The sequence below is a fragment of the Drosophila busckii genome, chromosome 3L (genome assembly GCF_011750605.1).
Source record: "Drosophila busckii strain San Diego stock center, stock number 13000-0081.31 chromosome 3L, ASM1175060v1, whole genome shotgun sequence".
In the NCBI taxonomy this organism is placed as follows: Eukaryota; Metazoa; Arthropoda; class Insecta; order Diptera; family Drosophilidae; genus Drosophila; species Drosophila busckii.
Window position 1 is genome coordinate 19,660,418 of NC_046606.1, and position 27,273 is coordinate 19,687,690.

The window sequence follows — 27,273 nt, forward strand, 5'->3', positions numbered from 1 at the left end:
TTGTCATTTTTATTGTCGGCAGTATTTCGTCTATATTATTTTGTAAATAAAGTACTTTTGCAGATAACTCAGCTTGTAATTTTGGCTTAGGCATTGTATTTAGCTTTAAAATATTTTTGTTCAGCTCATATAACTTGTCGTACAGGGCTTTTATAGTAATGCGCTCATTATTTTTTATACTTTCATGCTCCTTAATACTTGCTTCATAAGCTAATCTAATGTTTTCCATTTTATTTATTAATAATTTTACCATATCCAAACAGTATTTTATGTCTTTTAAATTAGTTTTGACTTCCGTTTGCTTTGAGTGCAATAATTGAATGGTTGGCAAAAGTGCGACATTCTCATCGGATTGTTGATTAATCTGCTTTGATATTTCCTCAAGACTTCCTTGAATATTTAAAAGTGTTTTGAGGGCATCTTTTAAAGAATTATTTAAAGGCTTCAGCTCCATTTCTTGCAAAGAAGAAAACTTATTGATGGCATGTATTTCAAGTTCTTTAACTTTATCGCCCAATTCTTGTAGCTGATATTTAGTTTTCTTCAAATTTTCGGATCTAACTGCATCGCGCTTTCGTTCGCATAGCTCTCCACATGATGTGATCAAATTCTTCGTTTGGCGCCCTTCTGCATCAACCATATCAGATGCCTGCTGTATAATACCAATAGAACTCGAAAGGCTTGTGTGGAGGGGTTCAGTTAGGTGGTTCAACTGCTTTTTGTAATCGTATGTTTTTACCTCAGTTGCAAGCTTATCAAAATCATATATTGCATTACTGTAGTCATCGACACAACATTGAGCTGGAAGGCTAGCTGACATTGCATTGTGCATATCATAATTCAAACGTTTTCCCTGATTTTCAATAATTCTTGATAAATTCTCTTTAAACTCGGTAAGAGGGTTGTATATGGAAGTCTTAGGTACTTTGCCAAGAATTGTATATTTATTTTTGTTTAGTGTATTCTTTAAAATTCGCAACTGGTCATTCCATTGAGTACAGCAGCTTCCACTATTATTAGCATTATTCAAGTACTCCAGCCTAGTTTTTAAGTTGTCAATGTCCAAAACTGCGAATCCTGTCGATTGTTCACGTTCGTACATGTTAACACCCTTCATTTTCATTATTGTATCCAGAAAATCGTTAATTATTTCAATTCTGTCCCTTAGTAACGGATATGCACAGCAATCTTTGCCTTCATAGAATTCCAATTTATCCAAAATGATTGGCAATTTTTTTATCAGATGTTCTATATATTCTGTTCTTCCAAACTGGTCGTATATCCATCTTCCAATTTCATTTTTTTCATCACAGTTTAGTTTAGGCTGTCGAGTTGAGGTTTGCGTCGGTTTCTTCGTCGTAGTGGACGTAGTGGAAATACTGGTCGTATCTATGGTAGTTGCAGTGCTTGCAGTAGAGGCGGTATTTTTTGTGCTGGAAATAGGTGAAGCAATGCTGGAAATAGTACTAGTTGTTCCCTGACTGGAATGTACAGTGGACCTGCTTAAGCTGCCAGCATCGTCGGGCTGATCATCGCCGTCGTGATGATCATCAGCGCAAGCGCTGCCATCGGAATGTCTGCAATCAAATCAAAGCAAATCAAATCAATGATTATGGATTATTTAATTCAACGGAATCAATTCTCAAACCCACCTTGATGTTCTATGTCCATTTTGCAGTTGATTGCGATTCGATTGCGGACTGTTGTTGGCCACCTGCACCTGATTGGCCTTCTCCAAATAGCCCTGATACTTTTTCAAATCATTTTTCAGCTTCTCCAGCTCGTGCTCAGACTCATTTAGTTGCCCCTCCACAGTCATGGGATTGCCCAGCGATGAGTTTGCCTCATAAACGATCTTCATTTTCATCAGACCATCGCGCGTGTTTGTTTCCTGATCGACCTTGTGCTGCAGCTCTGCAATTTTGGCCTGCAGTTTTTTACGCTGCTGATTCGGCGGCAGATCGCTGTAGTCCTCCTTTTGTCCGTCCGCAGTCAGTGAGTTCTGTGAACAATCAAATGCTTATGAGTTCAATGTTACAATTGTAAAAGAGCACATTTTATTATGAACTTAAGTAGATTGGAGTGCAATGAGTACAATACAAGGCAAAGAACGACGAGACAATAGTATTACAATAAAAACACATTCACAACAAAAACAGCATTATATTTGTTATTGTAGAATCCTATGAGTAAGTTCATTTACAAACAATAAGCAAAGACCATTTTAAATGAGATCATCAACAAAAAACAAGTTGCATGCTTTAGCTTAAACTAAAGAATAAAATCATAATAAATCAAAATCAAAATTTCTGCAACGTTGTAAGTGTGTGGCTTTGATTTTTGATCAACCGACTAACTAACTAACTAGTTGACAATATTATTATATTAAATATATTTAGTAACAGTAATGCGAGCGCTTGCAGCATGGTTGACGTATAGGGTGTTAAGAGAGACATAAGCTCAGCTTGTTAAGAGTAAATATATTTGCTAGTGATGGTTCAGAGCTTAGCAGTAGTGATTAGTTGTGAGAAAGTTATTGGTGACTTAAATATATTAGTATGCTAAATAGCTAATGTTTGTGTTAAGAGCTTGAGTTAGTTAGCAGAGCTGAAATTTTCATCATACCTTCATTGTGATACAGGCTTCAATTATCTGCCGTTGCTATTTAGCAGCAAATTGATCAAGTTTATCATTTATAAAGTGTTCATTGAAAACGTATCACATGTGTTTTGTATTGTTTTATTTTTCCAAGTATTTGTGTATGTGTGTTTGTATTTGTGTGGTGAGTAAAAGCAGGTTTATATGTGTTAGAACAGCAAAGAAAATGCATTAAATTAAATAAATAGTTTTTTACAGTTGTTAATTTCATGTGCTTGCTCTTTTAGATGAAATTTGGACAAGTGAAAATGCAAATAACGTGTGAGAAGCGTAAAGCAGCCAATCAATTTGCATAACAGACAACTAATTATTATTTACGATGACATTGAAGATACAAAATGAGTTTGCACTTATGTTATGTTCAATGGAGTTAAGTTTCTAACATATGTATATGTATTTATTGATGTTTTATTTTGGTTTTTAGTTGACATGTAGCTCAGATGAGAGAAGAACACGTAACGAAACGAAACGAGACGATACAAAACGATACGGACGACGCTGAGTTGCAACATTTTGGGTGAGGCAACTGGACACTTGGTACTTACAGCAAGGGGCGAAGCCATTGTCCGTAAGTGATGTATGTGTAACAGAAATTAAAGAAATATCGTAATGACATTTGCAATAAATGAAATCAGAAATAGAAAAATAAAAGAGAAAAAGATTCACGGCATGAGTACAAACGATAAGCAAAACCTATGACTTATACTTAAAACTAAAACGTCATCGGCATCGGAAATGAAATCGATGGGATCGCAAATGGATAAAGCAGATCGAGTGATAATTGCTTACGCACAATCAGACAAAACGATAGAAAGACTGAGTATCAGGCAACATGAACAGTAAGGATGGGCAACTGCAACAGCAAATCACCAACGAATCATTTTACCTTGTTGCTGCCAAAGATGCTATTCAAGATGCCGCCGCGTGGCTTCTTGAATTTGGCAGCGCTGATCGTGCCCTTAAATGTGTTGTGATTGTAGGTGACGTTGCTATAGTTTGACTGCGGCGCTGAGCTAGAGTCCATTTTGGACAGATCCTCGAATGGAATGTCCGTTGGCGGTGTAAAGCCCGACTGATATCTGTAATTACGAAAGCGTTAAGTCGACAGTCATTCCGACAGTTCAAGCGACAAACCTCTCGATGACTTTCAGCGAATCCTCCTTTTCGTTGATGGACTCGCCCGCCTTGACAATGCCCTCCATGCAACGCGCAATAATGGGCGCCACTGAGGACTCGACGTCGGCAGCGCCAATAATAAACTCGCGTATCCCTCTCGTACGCTTCTCATCCAGCTCTTGCAGGCGATTGAAGACTGCGGGCAATAGTGTGCCGTAGTGCTGTTGCTGTAGACTATTCGTCTTCTGCAGCTGATTGGCGTATTCGTTTTTGGCATCGTCCGACTGTTGGATTTTCGATGTCATAATGTTCTTGTAGCGCTCCACCTCGGCACGACTCAGATTGAGATCCATGTCAGCCTTCTTGTAGTTCTCCACCGCCTTCTCCGACTCCTTGAAGGCCTTCTCATAGTTACGCTTAGCTCGGTCCAGCGACGACAGCTGCGCGCTGAGCGCCTGTTGCAGCATTGTGCCGTCCGTTAGGCATTTCTGTGAGGGCAAGAAGCAAATGGAAATTAGCCATGGGCACGTGCTTTGTAGATTTGTAGCAACCACAACAACCAACACTTACCTTACGATCTTCACGCAGTGTTTTGGATAGTAACGTTACGCCCTGTATAATCTGTAGTTGCAGGGTCTCGGACACCACCTCGCGCTGTCCCGCCAGATCGCCCACCTCCTTGAGCAGATTGCGAAACGCTTGTCGCGATGTAAATCTGTAAATAGCAAGCCAACCAGCCAATCAGTTACCGACTTTACAATCTACCCACGCCATGTCATTTAGCGCCTTTACTACAAATTACTGGCAAGGTAGCGTCAGTACCTAAAGCCAAGACCACAACTACAAGAGCGCGATGGCGATTTATGGCGCTCTCATTGACTCGAGTTGGACACGCGCTTACGGGCGCCCACGCTGCCACGGGCTGTCGTCGCCACTCTCGCATATGTATATACATATGTATGTGTCTATATGAGCGGAGCAGAGCAAGCAGCAATCATGAATAAGTTTATGGATTTACAGCCATACATATAAGGCATACCGCAAACGCAAGCGTCGAAGTCGAACGCTGAACATTGAACGTGAATCGCTCTGGCTGGCATTTCAATACCAACTCTTCCACTTGAAGCCTTCATTGTCATAGGCATTACAAATGCCAGCGAGTTTGCTATTTGCAAAGCTATTTACGTGCCATGATGTCAGGCCGCAAATCGGGAATGGGTATGGGTATGAGTATGGTCATAGGCTTGTTTGTAATTAAAACGGCTGCTCACAATATTCTAAGACCACACATACTACACACACAGCTGAGACTTATCCAACAGCGTCAAGCAGACAACAGACACGCACAATTAGGCTAAGCAGTCGTATGAGTAATTGAGCAGCGTCCAATACAATCCATTTAACGCATTGCTAACAGATCTAACAAACAAAATTTGCAACGAAAATTATCTGTAATTTTCCCCAGAAATTTAAAGTACATTATTATGCTTACGCTCCCTTCTGTTTATATAAGATCTATTAAATATTGCAGTTTCACACTTTCTGTGGTTATAGAGCATAAATATTTGTGTAATTTATTTGTAGTTTGCTTACTCATTGTCTTCCTCCTCCTTCTTTTTGGGCTGATAATTTTTCACTAAGCGCCTGCAAGAGTAGAAAAAAGAAAATCAAAATAACATGGCATTAGTGAAATTTTGTTTATGCATAAAAAGAAATAATAATAATAATGCTAACAGACAATACTAACAACAAGAAAACAAAAACTTAAAGCATTTGCATTAACACGAGACTTTTCATTTTAGCTTTGGCAAACACGCAAAGCGAACTCAAAGATTTCACTGGCTCCACCTACTGACTGAGCTGACTGACGACTCGACTCTCTTGCATTTAATACGCAGAGTTTTCAATTTCATGAGACCACTTTTGTGGTCTAGTTGGTCGCCTGGGAAGACGCCATGATAATGTCATTAAAATTGGCTACAGATATCAGTACAGTAGCTCCAGCAAGCCCGAGGCAAGCAGAGGGCACAGTTCACCTCAGTCTCGAGTCTCGAGTCTCGACGCAGTTGTGGGAAACTGACGACACCACAGCAGAAAATTGAGAAAAATATGAAACTAACAAGCTAAAATGTTCCCAGTGCCCAACACCTTAAGCACAGACGCCACCAACAGCAAATGAAACAATTATGACGCCCAGTTGCAAGTATGTATGAGTGGCATGCCGCAACTTGGGCTCGGCAATTGCTGTTGGTGTGTAACCCAAGCCTCAATCACATTAAACGTCGCGACGGGCAGAATTTTATGTTTTTATTTGTTATTTTTCTTTACTCGCGTGTCAGTTGCGTGGGGCAGGTCGTGCACCGGGGCTGCTCTTGTTGTTGTCATTCCATTGCGCAATGCTGCATGGGCAGGCAGAGTGGACACGAGCAGTGCTACTTGCATACTCTCACTCTAATTGGGGTTGGTCGGTCGCTGGCCCCGTGTTCTCGAGATAACACTGACCATGACGCGCGCCCCTCAACCCGCTCACCATCCCGCTCACCCTCCCAACACTTTGTCAACTCTTGGATGCAGCAGCGCTTTCAAAGGGCGACAATTGAAGTGCGGCCGCAAGTGCGAGCACAGGCATAAAAATATTATTTATGAGCAATAAAGCTTATGAGCCTCGCGACACACCGCAGAACAAGCGGATTAGCTATACGCTCCACTTTAAGCTTAAGCATATAAATAGAAGCAATGTACACATATAAACTGTGCCTAGTGTAAAGCAATTTCAAGTCAATTCCAGTCAATTGCTTTTGCTGTCGCCCAGGATTAGCCACAATCACTACCAACTTGTTAACCTTGTGCTGAATTTTCGTTTAAATGAAATAAAATGCTTGCCAATATTGAGAATCGAGCCCGCACTCAACTTAATGAATCTTGTAAGCATTGTTCGTATTTTTTTCTTGTTATTTGCCAGCTGCGACTTTGACAGGCCGCGAACGGGCGAGGCCTTTGGCTTCTAACGTATATGAGCAGAAAAAACAATTTAAAAAAAATAATTTAATTGGCTACCTAATATGGACATTAAGTGGCGCTAAATGTTTTACACATTGCGCCTTAAAAAGTTTGTGTAAATATAATTATAACAAAATCAGCAAGTGCTGAGATATTCAAAAGTAATTTTACATTTTATTAAAAGTTTTGTTGTGTGATTTAACCAAACATGCTACTAATCTAATTGGATTTTTCTGCTTATAGTATTTATTTAAAAAACCGGTTTGAAAACATTAGAACATTAAGTATTTGAAATATATATTTTTTAGGTTGGTTCATTATATTTGTTTATCTAATAATTAGTTTATCTGATCTAACCAACTAACCCACTCTCAGTCTAAATATACAAATTCACACTAAGCTCGTTAGTCAGTAACTGGTTTCAAACTTCGCACAGAAAGCGAAACTGTTAAATGCTAATCTTTGCATACATATAGCTAAATTATTTATATTATTATTTTATTTGATTTCATGCCATTGTACTCACCTCAATTTGCCGGCATATTCCGTTTCTATGGCCACTCGATCACGTAGGAAATTGGCATATTTATCGAGCGTTTCAATGCCTCTGTTTGTGTGTATGGACAGATTATCGTACTGATCCTGCAATGGCAATAAGATGACACATGTTGTGGATTAGTTGCTTATATAAAGCGCAAAAGAAATAAAATGGAAAAGCAATAGAGACGCATGTGTGGGTATGACATTGAGCCAAAGTAACTGAATTGCGTGTCTGGAAACTCGTATCGTGCCAACGAAATCTGTGCTGCGAAAATTAATCGAAATTTGTTATTTTTTTCTTTTCTGTTTTTTTAATTAGATCAATAAGCAACTGCGCCATAGCATGGCCGACGACAGCACAATCAAATTAGATTATATATATATATAATACACACACAGATCGAGATCGAATTAGCTGCCATAATTTCTTCAATTCACTTATTCAATTTGGTTATGTGAGAAATAAAGAGTGACAGCAAAATCATTAAATGCCAGTCACTAATTAGCAGCCACTACTAACTAAATACATTTGACTTTATGCTAAGCATTTATGCGTTTACCGTTTTGCAGCCACTAACGTTGGCGCTTTGCAACTTCCTTGAGCTTTCCCATGACATAATACTCTTGGCATATATAATAGCTTAAGTTTAGCTGCGGTTATTTGCACTACTGCTGGCTGCTGCTCTGCTGCTGCTGCTACTGCTACTACTACAACAACAACATTCATTCAAGCAGTCAATACGATTTGTCAATAGAGACGACGCCGCAACCCAATCAAAATACAAAGTGCGCTCTACTTTTGTTGCTCTTTTCGCACGCAACAAGCAACAAATGACTAAAAATAAAACAAAATACGTAACATTTAAAGATGTTGCTGCCGCTGACGACAATCACGCCCACAATAGCAACAACGACAACAACAATAACAGTAGCAACAAAAACTCGTTAATGGCAAACAAATGGCATAAAAAGCAAGCAAAACGACAAAATGTACAAACTCTGAATTTTTGAAGCTGGCCCCAAACAATTTCGCTCATGGAAATTTGCATAAGCCATTGAAGCCAAACAACAATTACATAACATAGCCCAGTTAACGTTTATATCAATGCTAAGCATTAACATCAATAAAAACAATATTGGGCAAGAAAGATGCGCTACACATTTGGCATTTGTTGTTAACTTTGTGCGCGCATAAAATGTTGTAAGCATAGAAGACAGGCATTAATAAATAGTGATTTATTTATTAGCTAAGCGACAATTTCTCCTCCTAAAGAATCATCTCAAGACCATTTTAAATACAATTTGCTTTTTGTGAATTTGTGTTTCTGCAATTGATCAGAGAAATTTGGCAATGGCTCCCTGCGCACTGTGGCAACGTGCAACGCACAATTAATTAAACCAAAATAAAATGGCATTTGTAGAATACTTTGTCGTACGAAAAAACTTTCACTCGACAAAGGTGTTGTGGGTGTGTCCCCCCCTTTCCAAACATGAAGTATAAACAACAGAAACAACAACAAAAGCCAAAAGGTGGATAAACTGCTGCCACACAGCGAACTGCATTTAATTGAGTTGCGAATGTTGCAACAGGAGTGTGGGGCAAGGCAAGGAGGCATTTATTGCCTAATGCATAATGCATGCCACTGACTGTTGGCGTTGCACATGTGGGTGGCACAGCTTGTTCCATGTTGGCAGGCAGCCTTTAAACTGTCGCCGCTGTCTGCTGTTTAATGACCCGAGGGAACAAGACAGCTTAACCAGCTATTGCTCCATATCTCCTATCTCTCTCTCGCACTCACTCACATCTATATATTGGCTTCTGTGCTATTTGATTTTTAAAAGGCGTTTGGCTGCGCTTGCGCAACATCCTTACCCAGCGGGAAATCGATCTTTCAATTGATCAGCATTGTGGCAGTTGAAACAAGCATTTGTTGCAAATGCCCACCAGGGTTGCCACTTTAGCCGTTTTCCGGATAGATCTGTCCTTTTTAAAACTGCTTCAGAGCCGAATCAAATTTTAAATTCAACAAACATTTAATATGTCTATACCAAAATTATTACAAATAAATAAATATTACAATATCACAATACACAAGAGATTTTAAACAACTGAAACATAAAATTATATTTCCTTGTACAAATTTTAACAGCTACAATCCCATGTACAAAAATATGTTTCAAGGTTAAACAATTGCCTAGAATAATAAAATAAACCGGATCTGTGTACATCTGGCATATAAGAATTTAAGCTGCCCAAGACGTGTTAAACATAATGCTAATACTAATTTATAGTTTTTTTTTTTTTATTAGTTGTTGTCCTTTTTCTAACTTTTTTCTGCGGCTGATCTCTTTTTTTTTTTTTGTGGCAAGACTACACATGCCATTAGGCCATAGGCATTGGTGGGGCTATAGCTAACATTTAAATCAAGGAAACTTAAACGTATTTATTTTTATTAATTTATATTTTCGCCAAGTGTCGATCGCCAACAGATTATAAATGCTTTGCACTTATGCCGCACCGCGTTGCGCATACATTGTCAGCTTAAGCTCCCATTTCGGCTGACATTGACAGACAGCTCGGGAGGTTATTTGCCAGTCGCATCGCATCGCATCGCATGGTTAACCTTGACCGGCCAATGGGGAGCAAATAACTCGCGCGCCAGCCTTAAAAGGCACTTGGAAATACTTACATAAATAGCTTCAGATTGTATTTATATGCCATACATACGTGCACTTAATCTTATAAGGAAGCACGCAACGCCAAGTGTTGCAAAGGGTAAAACATGGCCATGTGGGGAGACTAGCTCGCGATCCTCGGAGATCTCACAACATGTGGCAAGCAGTTTATTCAACCGCAGCTAAGCTCATTTCGTTATAAACTTTACTTACTTTATTATTTGCTTAAGAGTGACACATGATTAATATGTCAATGTCCATAGATGCGCTGGTCAAACAAGCTGGCCAATAAATCATGGCGAAAGTTACCGAAAATAAATAAAGCTGCAGGTGTCTGCAGTCAATGGAATTAAAAACAAAAAAGCCGCTTTCACTGCGCTCATCTTTAACCCCTTTAACCCTGCCTAGCATGATGGCATAGCAAACACAATCAAGTAAGTGTAACAATAAGAATCGTTCATAAATTTACAAAAAACAATGACAACGACAATAAAAATCAATAAAGAAATTAACAAATTGCTGACAAACAAAAAGACGACAAGAAGACATTTATAAAAAGTGTTCGAAGATTGTCATCGCATACTGTCAGCAATCAAAACTCACACACACGCATTACAAACACCACACCACACCACACCACACCACACACCAAAACCAAAGGGTCTAGACTTGGAGGGCCTGAAAGCGCTCGTCACTGGGTCAAGATTGAAATTTGAGCAATTGATTAAAGGCACTTCGCACTTTGCTCGTTGCTCATTAAATTAATCGTGCTTTTGGTTTCAATTCGTTTTGTTTTGTTTCGTTTCGATTCGTTTTGTTGCTTCTTTTTGTTTTCATTCTGTTTGCTGTAAGTGCTTCGTGGTTTGCTGCTCGTGACAATTGCTCAATATCGAGATATATAAAATAAAGAGAAGGAAACAAATTAGTTTCGAAAAACAAACATTCAAAGCGAGTTCAATTTAATAGAATTTCTTTGTGAATTTAGTTTTAACCAATTCTCTAGACAGCTGTGGTTGCTGCAGGTGACGCACTTATCAAACCCTACAATAGTTGGGTTAGGGTAGGTTAGGAGTAATTGGGAGAGTTGAGGTCCTCTCCTCGCTTAGCCCAGATTTGGCCCACTTTATTACCACATAATCTCTATTAAGCATTTAATGGTTCCCTGCTGAACTACTCAGTTGTCACTAATAATTTGGTTAATTCTTGTTGCGGAGTTTTTGGGAGTTTCTGGGAAATGAGTTCCCTTGGTGATAGAAGAGGTGATCTGTCCTTCCATTGTGTTGCGGAAAAGTCAGATGGTTTGTTGGGAAGACAGAAGGGGTGACCTGTTTTTCATCGTCTTCTACACATCTTTAACTATTAAAAAGACATGAGGTGAGGAACTCCAGGTATTCTGGCTGAGAATGTGGATTGTCTTATGGTGGCGATGATTCATTTGAGGCTTAAACTTGGCCCTCTAAGTCTGGTGACAGTCCTGTCTTTTCCTGTCTGTTTCCCTTCTATTCTCTTCTTCTGTTCTATTGCACAACAGTTAAAAGCAGAATGGATTCAAATATTGTGCAAACGCTATAGCTCTCATCCAAAATTCAAAACTGCAATTGCACTGAAGTGTGTCAATTGAAGCAGAGCAGCAATAGATAGGCCATCTCACTCTCAATGCTGCGAGTGGTATATTGAGGCGTGTACATTATGGTTCCTGTTTAGCATTACAATGTCTGCTGTAACGCTCACTCGACCAGAAATGTTGGCTTCCTTTTTTGACAGACCCAGTTTGAGCGACTAACCGACTAGCCAAGCTACCCCCTGGTTTATATTAACAAAAACTAAACTAGGTAACAGGTGCAATGTACAACAACAACAGCAACAACAATTTGGTTACGTTTCAATTGTTGTTGTACTTGGCTTTGCATTGTGGTTGGAAGCCATAGAGTAGCAGAGTAATGGCTGGGTGGTGGCTTAGACTGGTGGCAAACTTCAATTGCCGCTGTGCCACAAAAAGCATTCCGCAAAACTTGTAATTACACTATGCAACAAGATAAACAATAGAGAGGCTTTCAATTGCAAAATAAAACAAAATAGATTTATATTAAATTGAACAAAGATTTCCAAGACAGCTCGTAGATTTAAAAACAATATTTGCAGCTGCTTTTGTTGTTTTTGTTGCGCAGTGTAACGCATACATGCACAACATGTGTGCATAAATATTTAATTACAATAGCAAGAAAAAAAAAAAGAATTCAACTTACTGCTGAAACTGAATGGAAGTTCCGCAGCACGCGTTTTTTATCTGCAACGGACGTGGTAAGCAAAAAAAAAAAAAAAATAACATACTGAAAAATAAAAACAACAGCAAGCTGAATAATTGTCACAGCAACTGTTGCAGATGATAAGCACAGCAACTATCGACACTAAAGTTGAGCGCCCGGCGTGTTGCGCCTGACCGACCGACCGCCCATCATCGCTCCCCGCTGCAAATGCTGCACCCAGTTGACATTTGGATGATGAAGATGACGCGGGTCGCTGCTTGCATTTGTTGTTGTTGTTGTTGCTGCTGTTGTTGTCATGGGCCTTGGGGGCATAAATTGACATTGGTTGCATGAATGCGCGCATATTCATGTTGCTGCTGCTGCTGCTGCTGCTGCTGCTGCCACACGCCCCTTGTTGGCCTCACCACTGGGTTGGCTGTTGGCGGGCTGCAACTTTTTACATCGGCGCCTTTGTTTTTTAGCCATAAGCTGTCAAACTCATCATGATGTGCAACAATATTTTGCACAGTGCATTGAAATCGAGTTCAATGACCTTCGCCCATCCGAGCTGTCAACAATTGTTTCGACTGATTTTCCTCAAAGTTTTACTGTAATTCGTTCGATAAACAACTGAAGTCAGACAGAGACAGAGAGAGAAATGTCGAACTCCTGACCTGTTTTCACACACATTTAAGCAGCTTTGTTTCAACTTTTGTTTGGTGTTGTTGTTGCCCATTTTTCAGTTAATTTGTTGTAACGATTTTCCGCATCAACAAGCGACACAAAGCATGGAGAAGCCCTTGTGGGCAACCATTGTGTGAATAACATTTGCCACTTGTTAGGAGCAGCTCCCGCCTCCGCGCACCCCTAGTCCATCCAAAGCTATTTATGGTATACACAGGTAAACGAAACATATGCCTAGCTATGTGTTGCCTGGAGGGCTATCTAACGACCGAAAAAAAAAAAACGAGAGAGAGAAAAAGAAAATTCAGCACATTAACCCGTTGCTTGGGCTGCCGTTGGCTGCTTTGTGTGTCAGGTTTGTTTTTAGTTTGCTATTGATTAAATAACTTGGCAAAATCAATAACAATATCGAAAAAAGCAACAACCTATCCAATTATGAAGCTTACAAGTAACAAGAGTCTCGATTAGAAACAGCTTGCAACAAATTTGCTTTGTATAATTATTAACATGCATACTATACATCTGTCTCTCTGTGTGTGTGTGTGTGTGTGTAATTATAAAGAGTGAATAAATCAAGCGACGCCTTTTCACAGTTAGCTCACAGCTTTGCATTGAATGCCCCAAAAGAGGCAACAGAGGGGAGCAAAAAAACGCGCGAGTAAGCAACAGCCAAAGCCGCGGGCAAACAAAAACAAATCTTAAGAATCAACAACAACAACAAGTTAATCTCTAGCTACAACAACAACGACTTCTACATGATCTTAGCCAGCTGAAGCTCACGCTCATGATGATGAGCAGCTAGCGACTGATAATGCGCGCATTTGCCAAAGCCAAACAGGAAGCATAAAGTAGCAAACCAAAAGTTACAAATCTACAGAATAACATACACACATATGCAATTAAACTTATGTATATGTGGGTATGTGTGTGTGTGTGTGTGCGACTGCTTAACTGTTTACAAGCAGCAGATCATAAAACAAAACAGAAAAAATACCTGAACAACGCCATAAATTTGAACTTTAGCTTTCAGCCAGCAGCAGCAGCAGTTGGTCAACTTTGCTGGCCAAATGGGCATTGCACATTACTTAGAGACCCGTTCAGACTCACGAAGCAATATGAGTACTAGCCAAAAGACCTTGTAATACCAACTACATTAAGACAATTGTTAAATATAAACGAGAGTCGCTCTTTAACTCAAAGTCAATTAAAAACTTTGCTTTGTTATTTTATTTTTATTTCTCATGCTTTCTCACGATCTTGTTTTCAACTGGCAGTAGATAAAGTGCCTTAAAAATTTATCGATAGCTTTAAAGTATAATTTAAATCATACAAAATATTTACAAGAAGTTCAAGAAATTCCAGTATAGTGATATCCAAAACAAATCCATTATATACAGCTTTTAAACTTATTCAGTACTCAAGCTAAATATGGCATTAAATGAAATTGACCCAGATAGAACATTAATTTTAGCCCATTAGCAATTTGAATTTTGCAACTCAACTTGCTATAAAAACATTATTTATGCTTAGAAGAGATGGTAAGTAGTATTATCTTAGTTGCAAATGCAAATACTTGGGTAGTGGACTTGGCACCATATCTAGCTGAATAGCTGGCTGAATTGGCTATGGAAAATATTCGAAGCCCATTTAAGCGTCGACATTTAATTGCAAACTGGTTGGCCACAGTTAAATATACATATAAGCTGCCCATGCAGCTAAGATATGCTAGTTAGCCACCTGCGGTGGTGCAGTGGTTCTTGTTGTTGCAACTGTTGCAGTAATACGCAAATAGTTGGCAAACTCGACTCGAGCACGAACACGAACACGATTACGAGTTGAAATTGGAGTTGGAATACTAACCGAAAATTGCAAATGCCAATCCTTGTGGCTGAGATGTGTAACAGCACTAAAATAGTTTAAAAGACAACTCATGTTGTCGAAAGCCAAATGCAAACTAATTGGCCAAGCACTTGACCAAAATGTGCTGCGACATGGTGGCGATAAGCAAAGAATTTCAATAGTTATCATCAGCGTGATGCGTGCAGAAGAGACGGCAACTCATAGTTTGTGTTATTGAGTTGCTGGTCAAGTAACCTCGAAACGTGCCCACAACTGTTTAAGCCAGAACTTGAGCTCGAACAATTGCGTCTCATTAGGCGCACAACAATTGATTGATAATAAACGAAACTAACTTCACTCAAGAGCAGCGACGAACATTCAATTTGCAGCAGCTTAAATTTGGCCAAGCACAGTTGGCCAACAGCGCACTTCCGGCAATTCAAGCAGCGCGCTGATCTTCAGACAAACAAAACTATATAGTATATATATATGTATATTTGTCTGTACATAAGACAACTGAAGCGCCATCAAGTTAATTTGTTCCAATTATGAAAATGCCCATGTGCTCTCATTAAACTTAATTGAGAGCGTGGAGAAGATGATGCTGGAAATAGCTCAAGACAATGTTGCGACTGAGAGCACGGATCACTTAACTTGAGCACACAGCTCTAAGCTCGCTTCATATGCAAAGAGAGTGAAGCTAAGGCTAATGCTAACAGCTCATTTACGCAGACATTTCTCGAGTTGTCAGGCAGTTATTTAAGCCAGAAGTGCCCGCACGGCCAGGCCAATTGGCATAAATTCTTTTGTTGTAGGTAAATTGCCAGGAGAGCTAAATTTGTTGCGCATTCAACTAGAAGAAGAAGCTTTCAATGCAGCCGCTCAAAAGCTGTTGGACAGATAGCGATAAATTCGCAGCCACATTCTTTCGCTTGCGTCTGAAAAGCCGCCGAACAGGTTGAACTACTTTGTTGAGAAACCGTGGCGCATGCGCATTGCCCCAACCCCAGTCACCACTTCCCACTCCCAGCTTCAGCTCCAACCCAATCAGCCCGGTTAGCTGTGGTTAGAACAGGCCACAATGCTTCACACTATAAATAGACATATGGTCAGAGGACTTATCGGCATGTGGTCATTGTTGCTGCTGCTGCTGCTGCTGTTGTTGTTGTTGCCATAGTTTCGCTTTTGTTTTTTCTTCACAAAAATCTGCTGCATTTCCGTTGCCTTGTATGACGAAAAATGCAATGTTGTGTTATTTGCTTTTCTTTCTATTTTTTCTTTACTTAACTGGAGCAATGTCTGTGCAAAAGTGAACAACAATTCCGAGTAAGTAATTTCTCATGCACTCTTGTTATTCTCCAATTGCCTTTTCACTGCACAGACTACAGACTACACAGACTTGCGGCTCTCTCGGCTCAAGTGAACTTATCATTAATCTCAGTGTGGCCAGCGCAAGACGAGAGATCTGCTGTATATATGTACATGCATATATGTTATATCTATGTAAGTAATTAGTTGTTGTAGCTGGCTGTGTAATTAAAAATTCCCACAAATGCATATGCATACAGTATGTGAGCATAGTTTACATACGCCTTTGATTGTTGCTGGATAAAGCGCAACAGATTCGAGGAAAACAAGGTGGCAATTACTTATAAAAAACAAAAAAAAAGCGAAAAGCGCTGCGCGGCTGTAGAACAAGAGAAATGCCTCATGAGGAGCGAGCATAGTATTCTCTAGGAGAATCAGAGGGAAACAGCTTAGGTAAATAAACAAGAGCGCTGAGTTATATTTTTACTTGCAACTTTCGCTGCAATAAAAATAAAGAAACAAAGCTTTGAAGCTATTCGCTTTTATATTAACAAGCAAAGCATTAGCTCCATGGTAATTGCTAAGAATAAATGCCAAACATTACACTCTTTTTTATTCGCCATGTGTGTGCAATATTTATGAGCCATGAAAATGCAATTGAGTGGCTCACACCTCTTTATGGCCATATACACATTTTTAGCTGCTTCCGCAGCCAGCGTGAAAATAGTGGGTGGCTTGGGTGGAGGCTGCATGCGCAATAAATTAAACGCTCAGCTGCAAAGTCAACTCAAAAGTCAATTAATAACAACAATAAGCAAGACAGACAACAGTGACGTCATGTTCAAGTGTTCACCTCTGCGCCCAGTCACTGGTCACTGGTCACTGGTTCAAAAGGTCTAATTGACTTCGTGAGAGAGCTGAAATTAGGCGGAAGCCTAAGTTACGTTTTCTCGAAAAAAGATAATTAAATGTTTTGCATAACATTAAGAAGTTTGTTAATAAATCCATATGGATGAACAAATTATAATACAAATTAGCTTTCGTTACAACAGCTGGAGCAGCTGCATCCGAAATGATTGTGGACAAGCGCAAGACGCATTCAATTAGAGTGAAAAGCGGCTGAGAATCAAAAACCTAAAGTGGCTGCCAACACGTGCCCGACGACGTTGATTGGAAAACGAGCCGCAGGGCAAGCCTAACAGTTGATAGACGAAGACGGAGACGAAGGCGTAGGGGGAGGAGTTTAGCTGGAGGTGGTGCATTTGACCGACAGCCGCAAAAGTGAAAATCTAAACCAAAAGCAAATGGAATTCTGGTTTCAATTGCTCGCGGTTGTTTTAGTTTTCAATGCTCAAAGTGCAGCAAGATCGGAGGAGGAGGAGGAGGAGGAGGCGGAGGCGGAGAGGGAGAGGGCGAGGGCGCGCAGTCAGGCGAACTTTTTGCCATTGTTTAGTCGACTTGTTTCTGTTTGTTCCAGCTGCTTGACGACGCTAAACACACAGCACAGTTGATGATGATAATGATGATGATGACGATGAAGCAGGGACAGACGGACAGAGGAACGGACGGGAGGGTTGGCAAACTCCAACAGTGGGCTAAACGAGTTTTTGGGCGCCAAGTGCCAGTCAGTCTGGGGTTATTCCATTGTGTTTTCTGGCCTGGTTCAAACGCCAAGACACAAAGAGACGTCTGCAAAATCTGCAGCAGGCCAACTGGGCCCTCGTTTCATAACAATTATTGCCAAATGCCCGCCCAGCAATAAAAAGCCAGAGATTTATGTAGAAGAGATTCCCACCTACCGACCTACCGACCTACCCACCCACCCCCGCGATCGTTTTGATTTTGTTTTTCAAATATTTTCAAGTGTTTTATTTTTCTATTTATTGAATTTTTTGTTTTTACCGGCTGTTGAATCTTTCGCTTATTGCCGTAGGCGTTGGATCTGCTCTGCTCGCGAAAAATCGTTGGCTGAGTGCCCGCTTTTATATGAAAAACATTTTCCAAGTGGCCAAGCGAACAAAAATAAAACAAAAACAAAAAACACTTGTGTGTGGTTTTTATTTTTACTCATCAGCGTTATTTTTGTATATTTTTTGAAATGTTGAAAACATTGCTGTTCACAGTTATCAAAACAATTCCTTTCAACAAATGCAGATTCTTCTAAAGAATTATTGTTGGAAAAACAGTTGCAGTCAACAGTGAACAGTTGGAATGCATTTAAAGTACCGTTAAGCGCGTCATGGAAGATTCTCGTAGCTCGTAGCTCGTAGCTTTGCATGTTGCTTATGCTAATTTGGGTCCCAACTCAAAAATGTTTATGATCGTCTGGCTCAACTCAAACTCAAAGGTTGCCTCATTTTGTTTTCATTTTGAATGGCTTTCATTTACATGCGAATGGCATTTGATGCCGGGTGAGTGGCAATAAAAGAAATGTTTTCACTTTCGCAAATTAACAAAAGAATTAAACAGATATAATTCGTAGCAAACAAATGACTTTCCTAAATATATTCAGTTTCAAAAATTATGCAGTCACATGTGAGAAATTTATAGAGGGGAGCGCGGAAGGGGATCACACATACAAAACTTGTTTGCACTTGCCACCAAATTATGAGAGAGTCGTCGCTATAGAATGCATAAACAATTTACGAAAACAAACAACGAAACGAAACGAATCGAAACATTTGTTGTTGTAAACAATAGCGAATGCAAATTGAGTAACCAAACCAACCACTTGATGTTTTATGATTTGTAATGTTAATTATGCTGATGAATAATCCGATGTTGTGTGAGTGTGTGTGTGTGTGTGTGTGTGTGTGTGTGGCATGCAACTTGATTAGTCAGGCAATAAAGCGCACATTTTGTTGTTATTGAGTTATTTATTTAAAAGCAAAACCAAATGCGGAAATCAAAGCTATGAATAGGCATGAGCTGAATTATAAACGCATTGCACTTATGTTTAAATATCGAATCGATTTGATTCGATTCGATTTGTTTACATTCGAGATTGGCTGCAACAATTCGCTGCATGGCCAACAAAAAGTCAGTAAAAGTAAAAGTTGCCCACCCACCAAACGGGGCATGGACTGGACTCCGACTCGCTGTTTACCCCAAAATCAGCAGCAGCAGCAGCGCAAATGCGTCAAGAAGCTGAAAGGACGCAACGCATTCAATGTTAACGTAAACACGCCTTCAAAACAAAGGCAGCGATCGACAGCGTTATAAACAGCGAGTGAAATGAATGCGCTTGAAGAAGCACAGAAACAGAAATATATTTTCTTGTTTATAATAAATGCTCAAGGCTTATAAAAATAAACGCACGCAATGCAAGCGCTCGTCATTGTTTATACGAGTGGGCGAGTGGGCGTGGCAATTGTGTTTATGCATTGCGACTCACGTGGCTTGATTAATTATGCCGTAGAACTTACCTGAAAAACAAAAAGAGAACAAATAGGTGAATATGCAGTTCACTTCAGTTTATACAAAAAATCGAATATATGACTACATACATACATATATGACTAGTTTTTACCCGCATATCGGTTAATAAATATAAATATAGTTAATATTACTGCGAAGCCGCTGAGGTCTCGCCAATCGCTTGATTAATCGTTTCACAGTCAATTCTCCTACATGGATTAACATATTTTAATTAAACTTCAAAGTCAACGCTCTGCTGCTGCTTTGCCTTCTTCTTTTTCTTCTTCTTCTAATATTTCTTCTACTTTAGACGTCGCTTTATAATAGCATTATCACAAGGCGACAACGACGACAACGACAATGAAGTCGACGTGTGCAACACATACTTGCAACGCTCATTAAGTCTGCGTGTGTGTGTGTGTGATGCAAATAGTTGGCAGTTGGCTCTGGGCTCAGCTGCCACAATGACAGCGGCTGAGAGTGCAACAGAGTTGTAGTTCGAGTCCATTGCACCGGCAACTGTGCAACAACTTCTTGTGCTTGCCACCGCCTCTGACGACTCTGCTCTGCCGCTCCACTTACAGCAAACAACGCGCAACTTTTTATGCCGCGTCGTTGCAACAAAGTTTGATATTATTATGCCACGTCAAGAGCGAGCGAGACACGTCTCAGACTCTTCGAGTTGCTTCAACTGCCACATATTGTAGCAAAAAGTGTGCCGCAAGTTGCAAACTGCCAGTTGGCCAGTTGCTGATCCAATGCTGCACACTCTATATATATTGCCGTATCAATTTCTCACGGTTGAAAGCACTGGACAGAGAAAGAAAAACAAAAGCAAATTGTTGCTGCATGTGGAGGTTAAAATGATTTATGCATTTCATTTCAAATTGTCATAAGCAGCAGCAACAGCAGCAGCAGCAACAACAAAGGGCTAAACTCCCCTTGCTGTTGTTGCTTGAAGCCTTTGGCACGCGATTCCTTTCAGTTTGTATTATTTTATGCGAGTGAGTTTATGGGCGATTGGGCGATGATTCAGTTTCATGGCAGAAACTGAAAGCGACCCCATTTCACATATGTGAATCCATATGAGTCAAGCACTTTAGGATCGTGCACAGTGCGCGATTCGCGGTTCGTGATCCGCGCTCTGCCCGCGTCCTCGCCAATGCATTGGCTGCTCTTCCGGCACGAAAGAATCGATTTCTTTATATATGTACATACATACATGTAAGCCTACATGTATTTGTGTTTACATGTGAGTGTGTGTGTGTAAATAAGTTCATTGGCATCGCTTGTTGCGCAAATTTATGAGACAATGCTGCTGGCAACATGTTGCTGCAACATGCAATTGTTGTTGCTGCTTTTTCAGACTATCTGAGTTGCTCTCGAAAAGCCTTTAACGATTTCCGTTATGACAAAATAACAACAACAACGAAATTAAGTTAAAAAGCGCTGCGATGCTGTCGGACTCCTCCATAAAGTTGCCCACGTAAGCAAAACCAAAGAACACAAAGTGTGTGGCGTAGACGACTAACAAATACGCTTTTCATATGTAACTAATATAAGCGTACGAAATCATAGTGTACGTATCAAAAATGTGCGCGTCAAATGTGAAGCCAGCTGCCCAAATAGGGCTTGCAAAATTTTTATGAAAACAAAACGCAAAAAAAATTGAAATTTTTTGGCAGGGTTAAGGCATTGTCAAGCGACAGGAAATGAAGCTAATTTGCTAGCGGGTGTGGCAGCCACATTGAGAGAGAGAGAGAGAGAGAGGACGATTTATATATATGCCGTACACATAAATTATGTAGCTCATGTATTATCGAATATTTACATACATATATGTCAAGATTGCAATGATGACAGCACAAAAGGCATCGCCTCTTTGCTTTGCCTTTGAACTTGCCCACAGCCCTGAAAGCTGAGAGAGAGATAGAGAGGGAGAGAGCTGAGAGCATAAGCATTTATGCGCTGCCTTTTATTATAAAGTTTTTAGTACCCCTGTCGTTTCGCTTTTTCACTTGCAAGCTTTCTTATTTTTTTTTTATATAAAGCAAGCAACAGGGGCGCGCGAAGGGAGTGATAAGGGGGGGTAGCTGGCATAGCTAAGCTTCGAGGGGTTGGCTATGTAAACAAAGCCAACCACGCGCACATTTCCTTTCAGCACATCAGCTTTAGTATGTGGGAGCTGTGAGTCATGCAGCCCACAGCTGATGAGTGGGCGAGTGGGTGGCAACTACCCCGCCTGGGTATGTGCAGGGTCATCCCCCAGCGGCTGAGTCAGCAGTCAGAGATGACTCAAAAAGGAAAAGCTTCGAATCAAATGTCACAGGCAGATAATGAAACGTGTTGCTGACTGTTTAATCAGCAGACAAAACGTGATGCCAACTGAAATTAGAGCACACTCAAAATGCCGCAGGATCTGCTCGTTACGTATTTGTAAAGTGCATGGAGAAATCGAATCAAATGTGATTCGCTTTTGGGAGGGTTGCTACTCAGCCTCGCTCCCTTTGCTTCGCTTCGCTTTGTTTTGTTTTTAGCAACTCGTTATCTCAAGTGATTTGTGCTCGTCGCACTAAAATGAAATGTGCACAGAAATTTCAGAGCCAAAGAGGCTGCGGCTACTTAATGTGGTCGGGTCGTGTGTCGGCCACATGTCGCCATGAGCAGTCGCAGTCAGCCGGCGTAAATGAATTATGTTTGAATAAATTATTTCTGCGAAAAATAAACTCACAATTTAATTTCAAAGGCAAATGAGCACAGGGTTAAGCCAGAGCGAAAATAACAACGAATTGTTGATAATTCGCGGTTAAGTGTGACCCAAGGCACTCCTTATTGAGATTTTCTTATCAGGCCAGAGCCAGAGGCACTTCGCTTCGAATCGTGAATGTTAAATGTACAAGTCTATAAATTTATCTGCATTCCAAAGTGAGCTGCGATTTATCGACAATTTATTTTAATCATTTACGCTGGTATTTCTCTTTAAAATAACATACGCGAATTAATCAAATCAAGATATGCTCGAAAGTCTGTTCCCTAGTTAGTCAAAACTCTATTAAATATAATAACACTCACCTATAAGGCATATCCATATCTTATACTCAGGTCCACGCATATTTGCATTGCAACTTTGGTTCTTCTTTTCTTTCGAAACCACACCCAATATGGCCAATGTCAAAGCCTCATAGCTGTCCCAATATTAATTGCCTCTTGCTTTGGGCAAACAAAAGCTACAAAAATGTTCTAAAGCTTTACGTTGTGTATCTAAAGTCCGAACAATATTTACTTATTAACCTTTGCTCATGACGCTTGTGTCTGGAAATATTCCAGTCATGGAACTTAAAATACCTCGTAAATCCATTCAACCTTAGATAGTATCCGCTAGATACAGATACATAGCACACACTTGCCCATAATCTTATCTAGAGCGTTGATTCATGCAACTTTTGTTTAAACAATGAATAGTAGCAGCAACTTCTCGTCAATATTTATATTTTTTCAATTTTATATAAATATTTTCGTATTTAATTGTGTATTTGACAAACTTTTAAAAACCATATACGACCTTTCTAATACAAATGGGCAACAATTACAGCTGTAATAAGCAAAATTAATTGCAATAGTTATATTTAAATTGATTCTTGTTGTCATTTAGTCATGAAATCAGCAGATAAGACTTCATATGCGATACTGATCGATAAGTTGGAGCAACAAAATCAAATAAATTCCCCTAAAAATCAAACAAGCACACACACATACGCAGGTGAGTTGATATTAGGCAGCAACAGGTTAATTTCATTTAAGCAGAGTTCGGCCCCATTGGGTTTGCTGATAAGTTTCCTCAAAATACTGACGCATCATCGTTGAAGCGGAAATGCTGCAACTACAATCAATTCACCGTCAAAAAAGCAACAAATACAAATTGCAAGAGCATGAATCAGTCTAACGCGCCAAAAATTTTATTTAAATCAAGAAGAAACTCAAGCGTTCTATGACGCATAAATTGTAAACAAATGTTTGAGGCCTGAGCATACGTGTTAATCATACAAATGCTCACAGCATCATCATAAACAATCACGAATGGTTTCATTTGTTCATAAAACTGCAAAAGGCGCAACGGGAAATATTATTGTATTTTTATGAAATTAAATGAGACGCCAGCAAAAAGTTGGTCAACTGATAAGCGCCCAAAAGGAAATGTGTGCTCAATAATTCAACAATATACATTCTTGCATATATCAATGAAGTCAAGTGCTTATCTTTCGCTTTCGGCTGCCTTAGCTATGTTCAAATGTTATCTATTAAGCATATATGCTTAGACAGTCTGTATGTCTGTCTGTCCGTCTGTGTGTCTGTGTGTGTGTGTGTTGATATTTATTGGCAAACAGCAACTGGTTGTTGCTGCAGGCGCCGCAATTTGAAACGGCAACGGTCAAAAGATTTACATTTTAAAGAGCTTTGACCAAATGTATCTGCTGGATACAGATACAGCAGGTAGACAGGCAATGCAAATATTTAATATGCATGCAACACAAGCTGAAGGCTGTAGACACAACAGCAACAACAAAAGCATAATTAATTTAATGCAACTCGCGACAATGTGAACGGAATTTGCAATTGCGACAAGAATAGAGAGAGAGAGAGACAGAGGGGGAGAGAGAACACGAACACTTTGCTTTGAGAAATGTATAGAGAAAACGTTTCTATAGATTATTTGTTTTTCATTATTTCATATTTTTACTTAGTTTTTTTCTATTCGTTATTTTATTTTATATTTAGAAGTTATTTTCTAATATTTTTTATTTTCTCTTCAAGTTACACCCTTTAAGTTGCAACAAATTGCGTCTTAAGTGTAGATGTAAATTATTTGCCGGATGCAATAAAATCAAATCCAGCAACCACCCGTCGTGACAGCAGAAGCAGAATCTTTGCAAATCCCAAGGCGAAAAATATTGTTGGCGCCAAGTGGACTGTGCCTCATGCCTCATGTGGCATGTCCTGTCTGGAAGTCTGCTGGAAAATCGATGTAGTTGAGAGCGAGATTGTTAGATAGGGTGTGCGCAACCCCAACAGATAAAAGCTACAAATCTAATAGATTGACAACTTGGCCTTGAGGCCTCGTGGCCGGCTGTTGCAGTTCTTTGGGCATAATTGGAAATCGAAAAAATCAAGCACGAGGGGTCGATCTTTGGGGTGTGTTCAGACACATAAATTCAAGTGTGGGTGGGTGGTTGGGTGTACACACGTTAGCTGCATTAATGAACCTGCTAAAAGATATATGGCGCGAAGATATTTTTTTAAATCATATTTTTAGCCTTAAAATAATAGAAACTTGCATGGCAGTCAAGTCAGGCAGCAAATTTTTTTTTAAACAAATTGATTCTTATCGCACACACGATCTTTCAAGGTTTGAAAGCATTCAAAACAAAATAAACTGCAATTGTTTATACAGCATTAAACTATGGCAATAAAACAGTTGGCGGCCGCAAATGATTATTAAAAAAGTGCACTAAAGTCGAAAAGGAAACAAGTCAAGATAATTTAAAATGCTTTAATTTAAACAAGAATTCTTTTCTGACTCAATTTTATCTTCATTATAGAGAGAGAGAGAGAGAGAGAGAGAGAGAGAGAGCGAGAGTATAGCATTATCATATGAAAATTAAGAAACAAACAAAATAGTTCAAAAAGCAAAGCCATTTTTATTACTGGCCTAATGAAATGTATTTACCTTTTTTGCATAATGCAACAGGCCAACATTTTTAATGGACTTTAAGAGCAGCGCGCATGGCAAATGCTTTAAATTTAATTAAAGTGAAAATATTAAAAGCCAAGCGCGCGAAGCAGCAACAACAATGCAAAGAAAGTTTCTTTTTATTTTTAATTTTGTTGCTGTGTTTTTTTCTTCATGTTGTTGTCTGTCTGACGATTGGATTGGGTTTCGAGCTTTTGGTATTTATTTTTGAATTAATTTATTTCTATTTTTATGCAGGCCTCGCACAACTGACCCGCTTATTAACTCGCTGCGGCTTTAAGCGATTTTGCATTATAGTTTTAGCCGTTTCAAGTATTTTACGTGCCTAATTCAATTAAATTCCATTGCACTTTCTATGCGCAGCTTTGCATGTAATTAAGTTGTGATAAGTACTTGATTTTCCAGTCGATATAGCCGAGCAGTTGGGCAACAACATTTCGCGTGCCAATTGTTTATTCAAATATAAAAACCAGACAATAATTGTGCATTGAGCGCTCAGCAACAATTGAAATCTTTCATTTGCATTCAAGTGAAAGAAAGCCAAAAAGCCTAAGCTAACGGTAAAAGCATTAAACATTAAGTTATTAATATTAAATGTTTATAAATATTTGAAAGCAGATATTCTTTATTTTTTAATTGATTTAATAAAAATTACTTTTAAATAAAAACCATTTAATTTCTTAGCAGAAAACTATTTAAATTCATAGCCATTTCAAGCAGGAAAGGTAACTGATAATAGATGACGTTGCGTCTAGACGTGCATTTTTTTTTTTTTTTTTTTTTGCATAGAGTGCCGAGAGCCTGCAACGGCAGCTGCACACAGCCCCACACACACACAGATACAATCACACACATACAGCCATACAGCGACACAGACAAAATAGTGAGAGAGTTTGAGGGTGTGACGACTGGTTGGCCGTTTGACAAAACTACCCCCGAAATCGAAATTGAAATCGAAAAAAAATATATATATTGTAAAAATCTTAAAGCAAGAATAGCGAATTTTGTTAGGCATGGGCGTGGGTGTATTTTATGAGAGAGGGAACTTCAGGTATATGGTTAGCTAATAGGGCGTGTCGGCAAAGGCTTAAAGAAGAAGCAGCTGTATTGGCACAATTCGAATGGAGCCATGTAGCAATTCCAAAAAATAATCATTTGCGGCTTGGCTATGTGCCACACAAAAATGTAGAATTTAGTGGCAACAACAAGAATTGAGCGCTTGGGGCTTTTCTCATATCGCAGCAATTTACATGAAACACGCAAAACCGGTTTTCAGTATTTTTACTTTTTTTATAGTATGTATATAGGTCCAAAACACAATGTTCTGTTGGCCAAGACAGAGACATCTCTGTATGGGCAAGTGAGAGACAGAGCGAGCGAGAAAGATAGAGAGAGAGATAGAGAGCTTTGTGAAGAGCTGTTTGTTACTAAAACGCTTAAGTCTAATAAACAAGAAGAAAAACTTAAGTAAAGCATAGGAAGAAGAACTTACCCATAGCTCAGTACCCCAACTCATCTTGGTGTTGGAGCTTTCCGCTGCTGCTGCTGCTGCGTTTTCTGACTCTGCCGCTGCCTCTTCCAGTGTCTGCTGCTGCGCTGCTGCTTTTGATTAAACCGTTTTGCCACTGAACATTGAACATGAACAAGAAGAAGAATAACTTTAACTCAGAATTTTTCGTTATGTTTTCGTTTGCTTAATTTACTGCGTATAAACAAAACAGAAAAAAATACAACAACACACGTATGTATGGAAGAGTGCAGGTAAAATGCAACGTGTCCAGCGAGCAGCAATTGCGACGCCGGCAGCAATTTCGACAGCGAGCTGCGGCAGGTAAACAGTTGTGTCCACTAATGCAATTGGGATTTGGGAAAGGAATTTTTTGTAATGGGAACGTATGCAGAGAGAGAAACAACAAATGTAACCGGCTGCTGACGTTGACGTCGACGTCGCTGCTGCTGCTGCCTGCTAATGTAATGAAAACTTTTTGTGCACTGGTATTTGGTATCATTGCAAGGGAAAAGTTAGACACCAGCCTCTCT

General features: G+C 39.5%; 1 protein-coding gene across 1 annotated transcript; it reads right to left on the bottom strand.

Annotated features, from left to right (window-relative positions):
• Positions 1-1,319: 1,319 nt before the first annotated feature.
• LOC108599932 (formin-binding protein 1-like) lies at positions 1,320-26,839 on the bottom strand (the record flags this gene model as incomplete). The annotated part of the gene is made up of 10 exons (XM_033293729.1): positions 1,320-1,433; positions 1,493-1,577; positions 1,653-2,002; positions 2,626-2,661; positions 3,545-3,737; positions 3,793-4,262; positions 4,345-4,489; positions 5,368-5,418; positions 7,301-7,416; positions 26,726-26,839. Coding segments are annotated over 10 exons (1,674 nt in total), but the record flags the coding sequence as incomplete, so codon positions are not given.
• Positions 26,840-27,273: the final 434 nt, after the last annotated feature.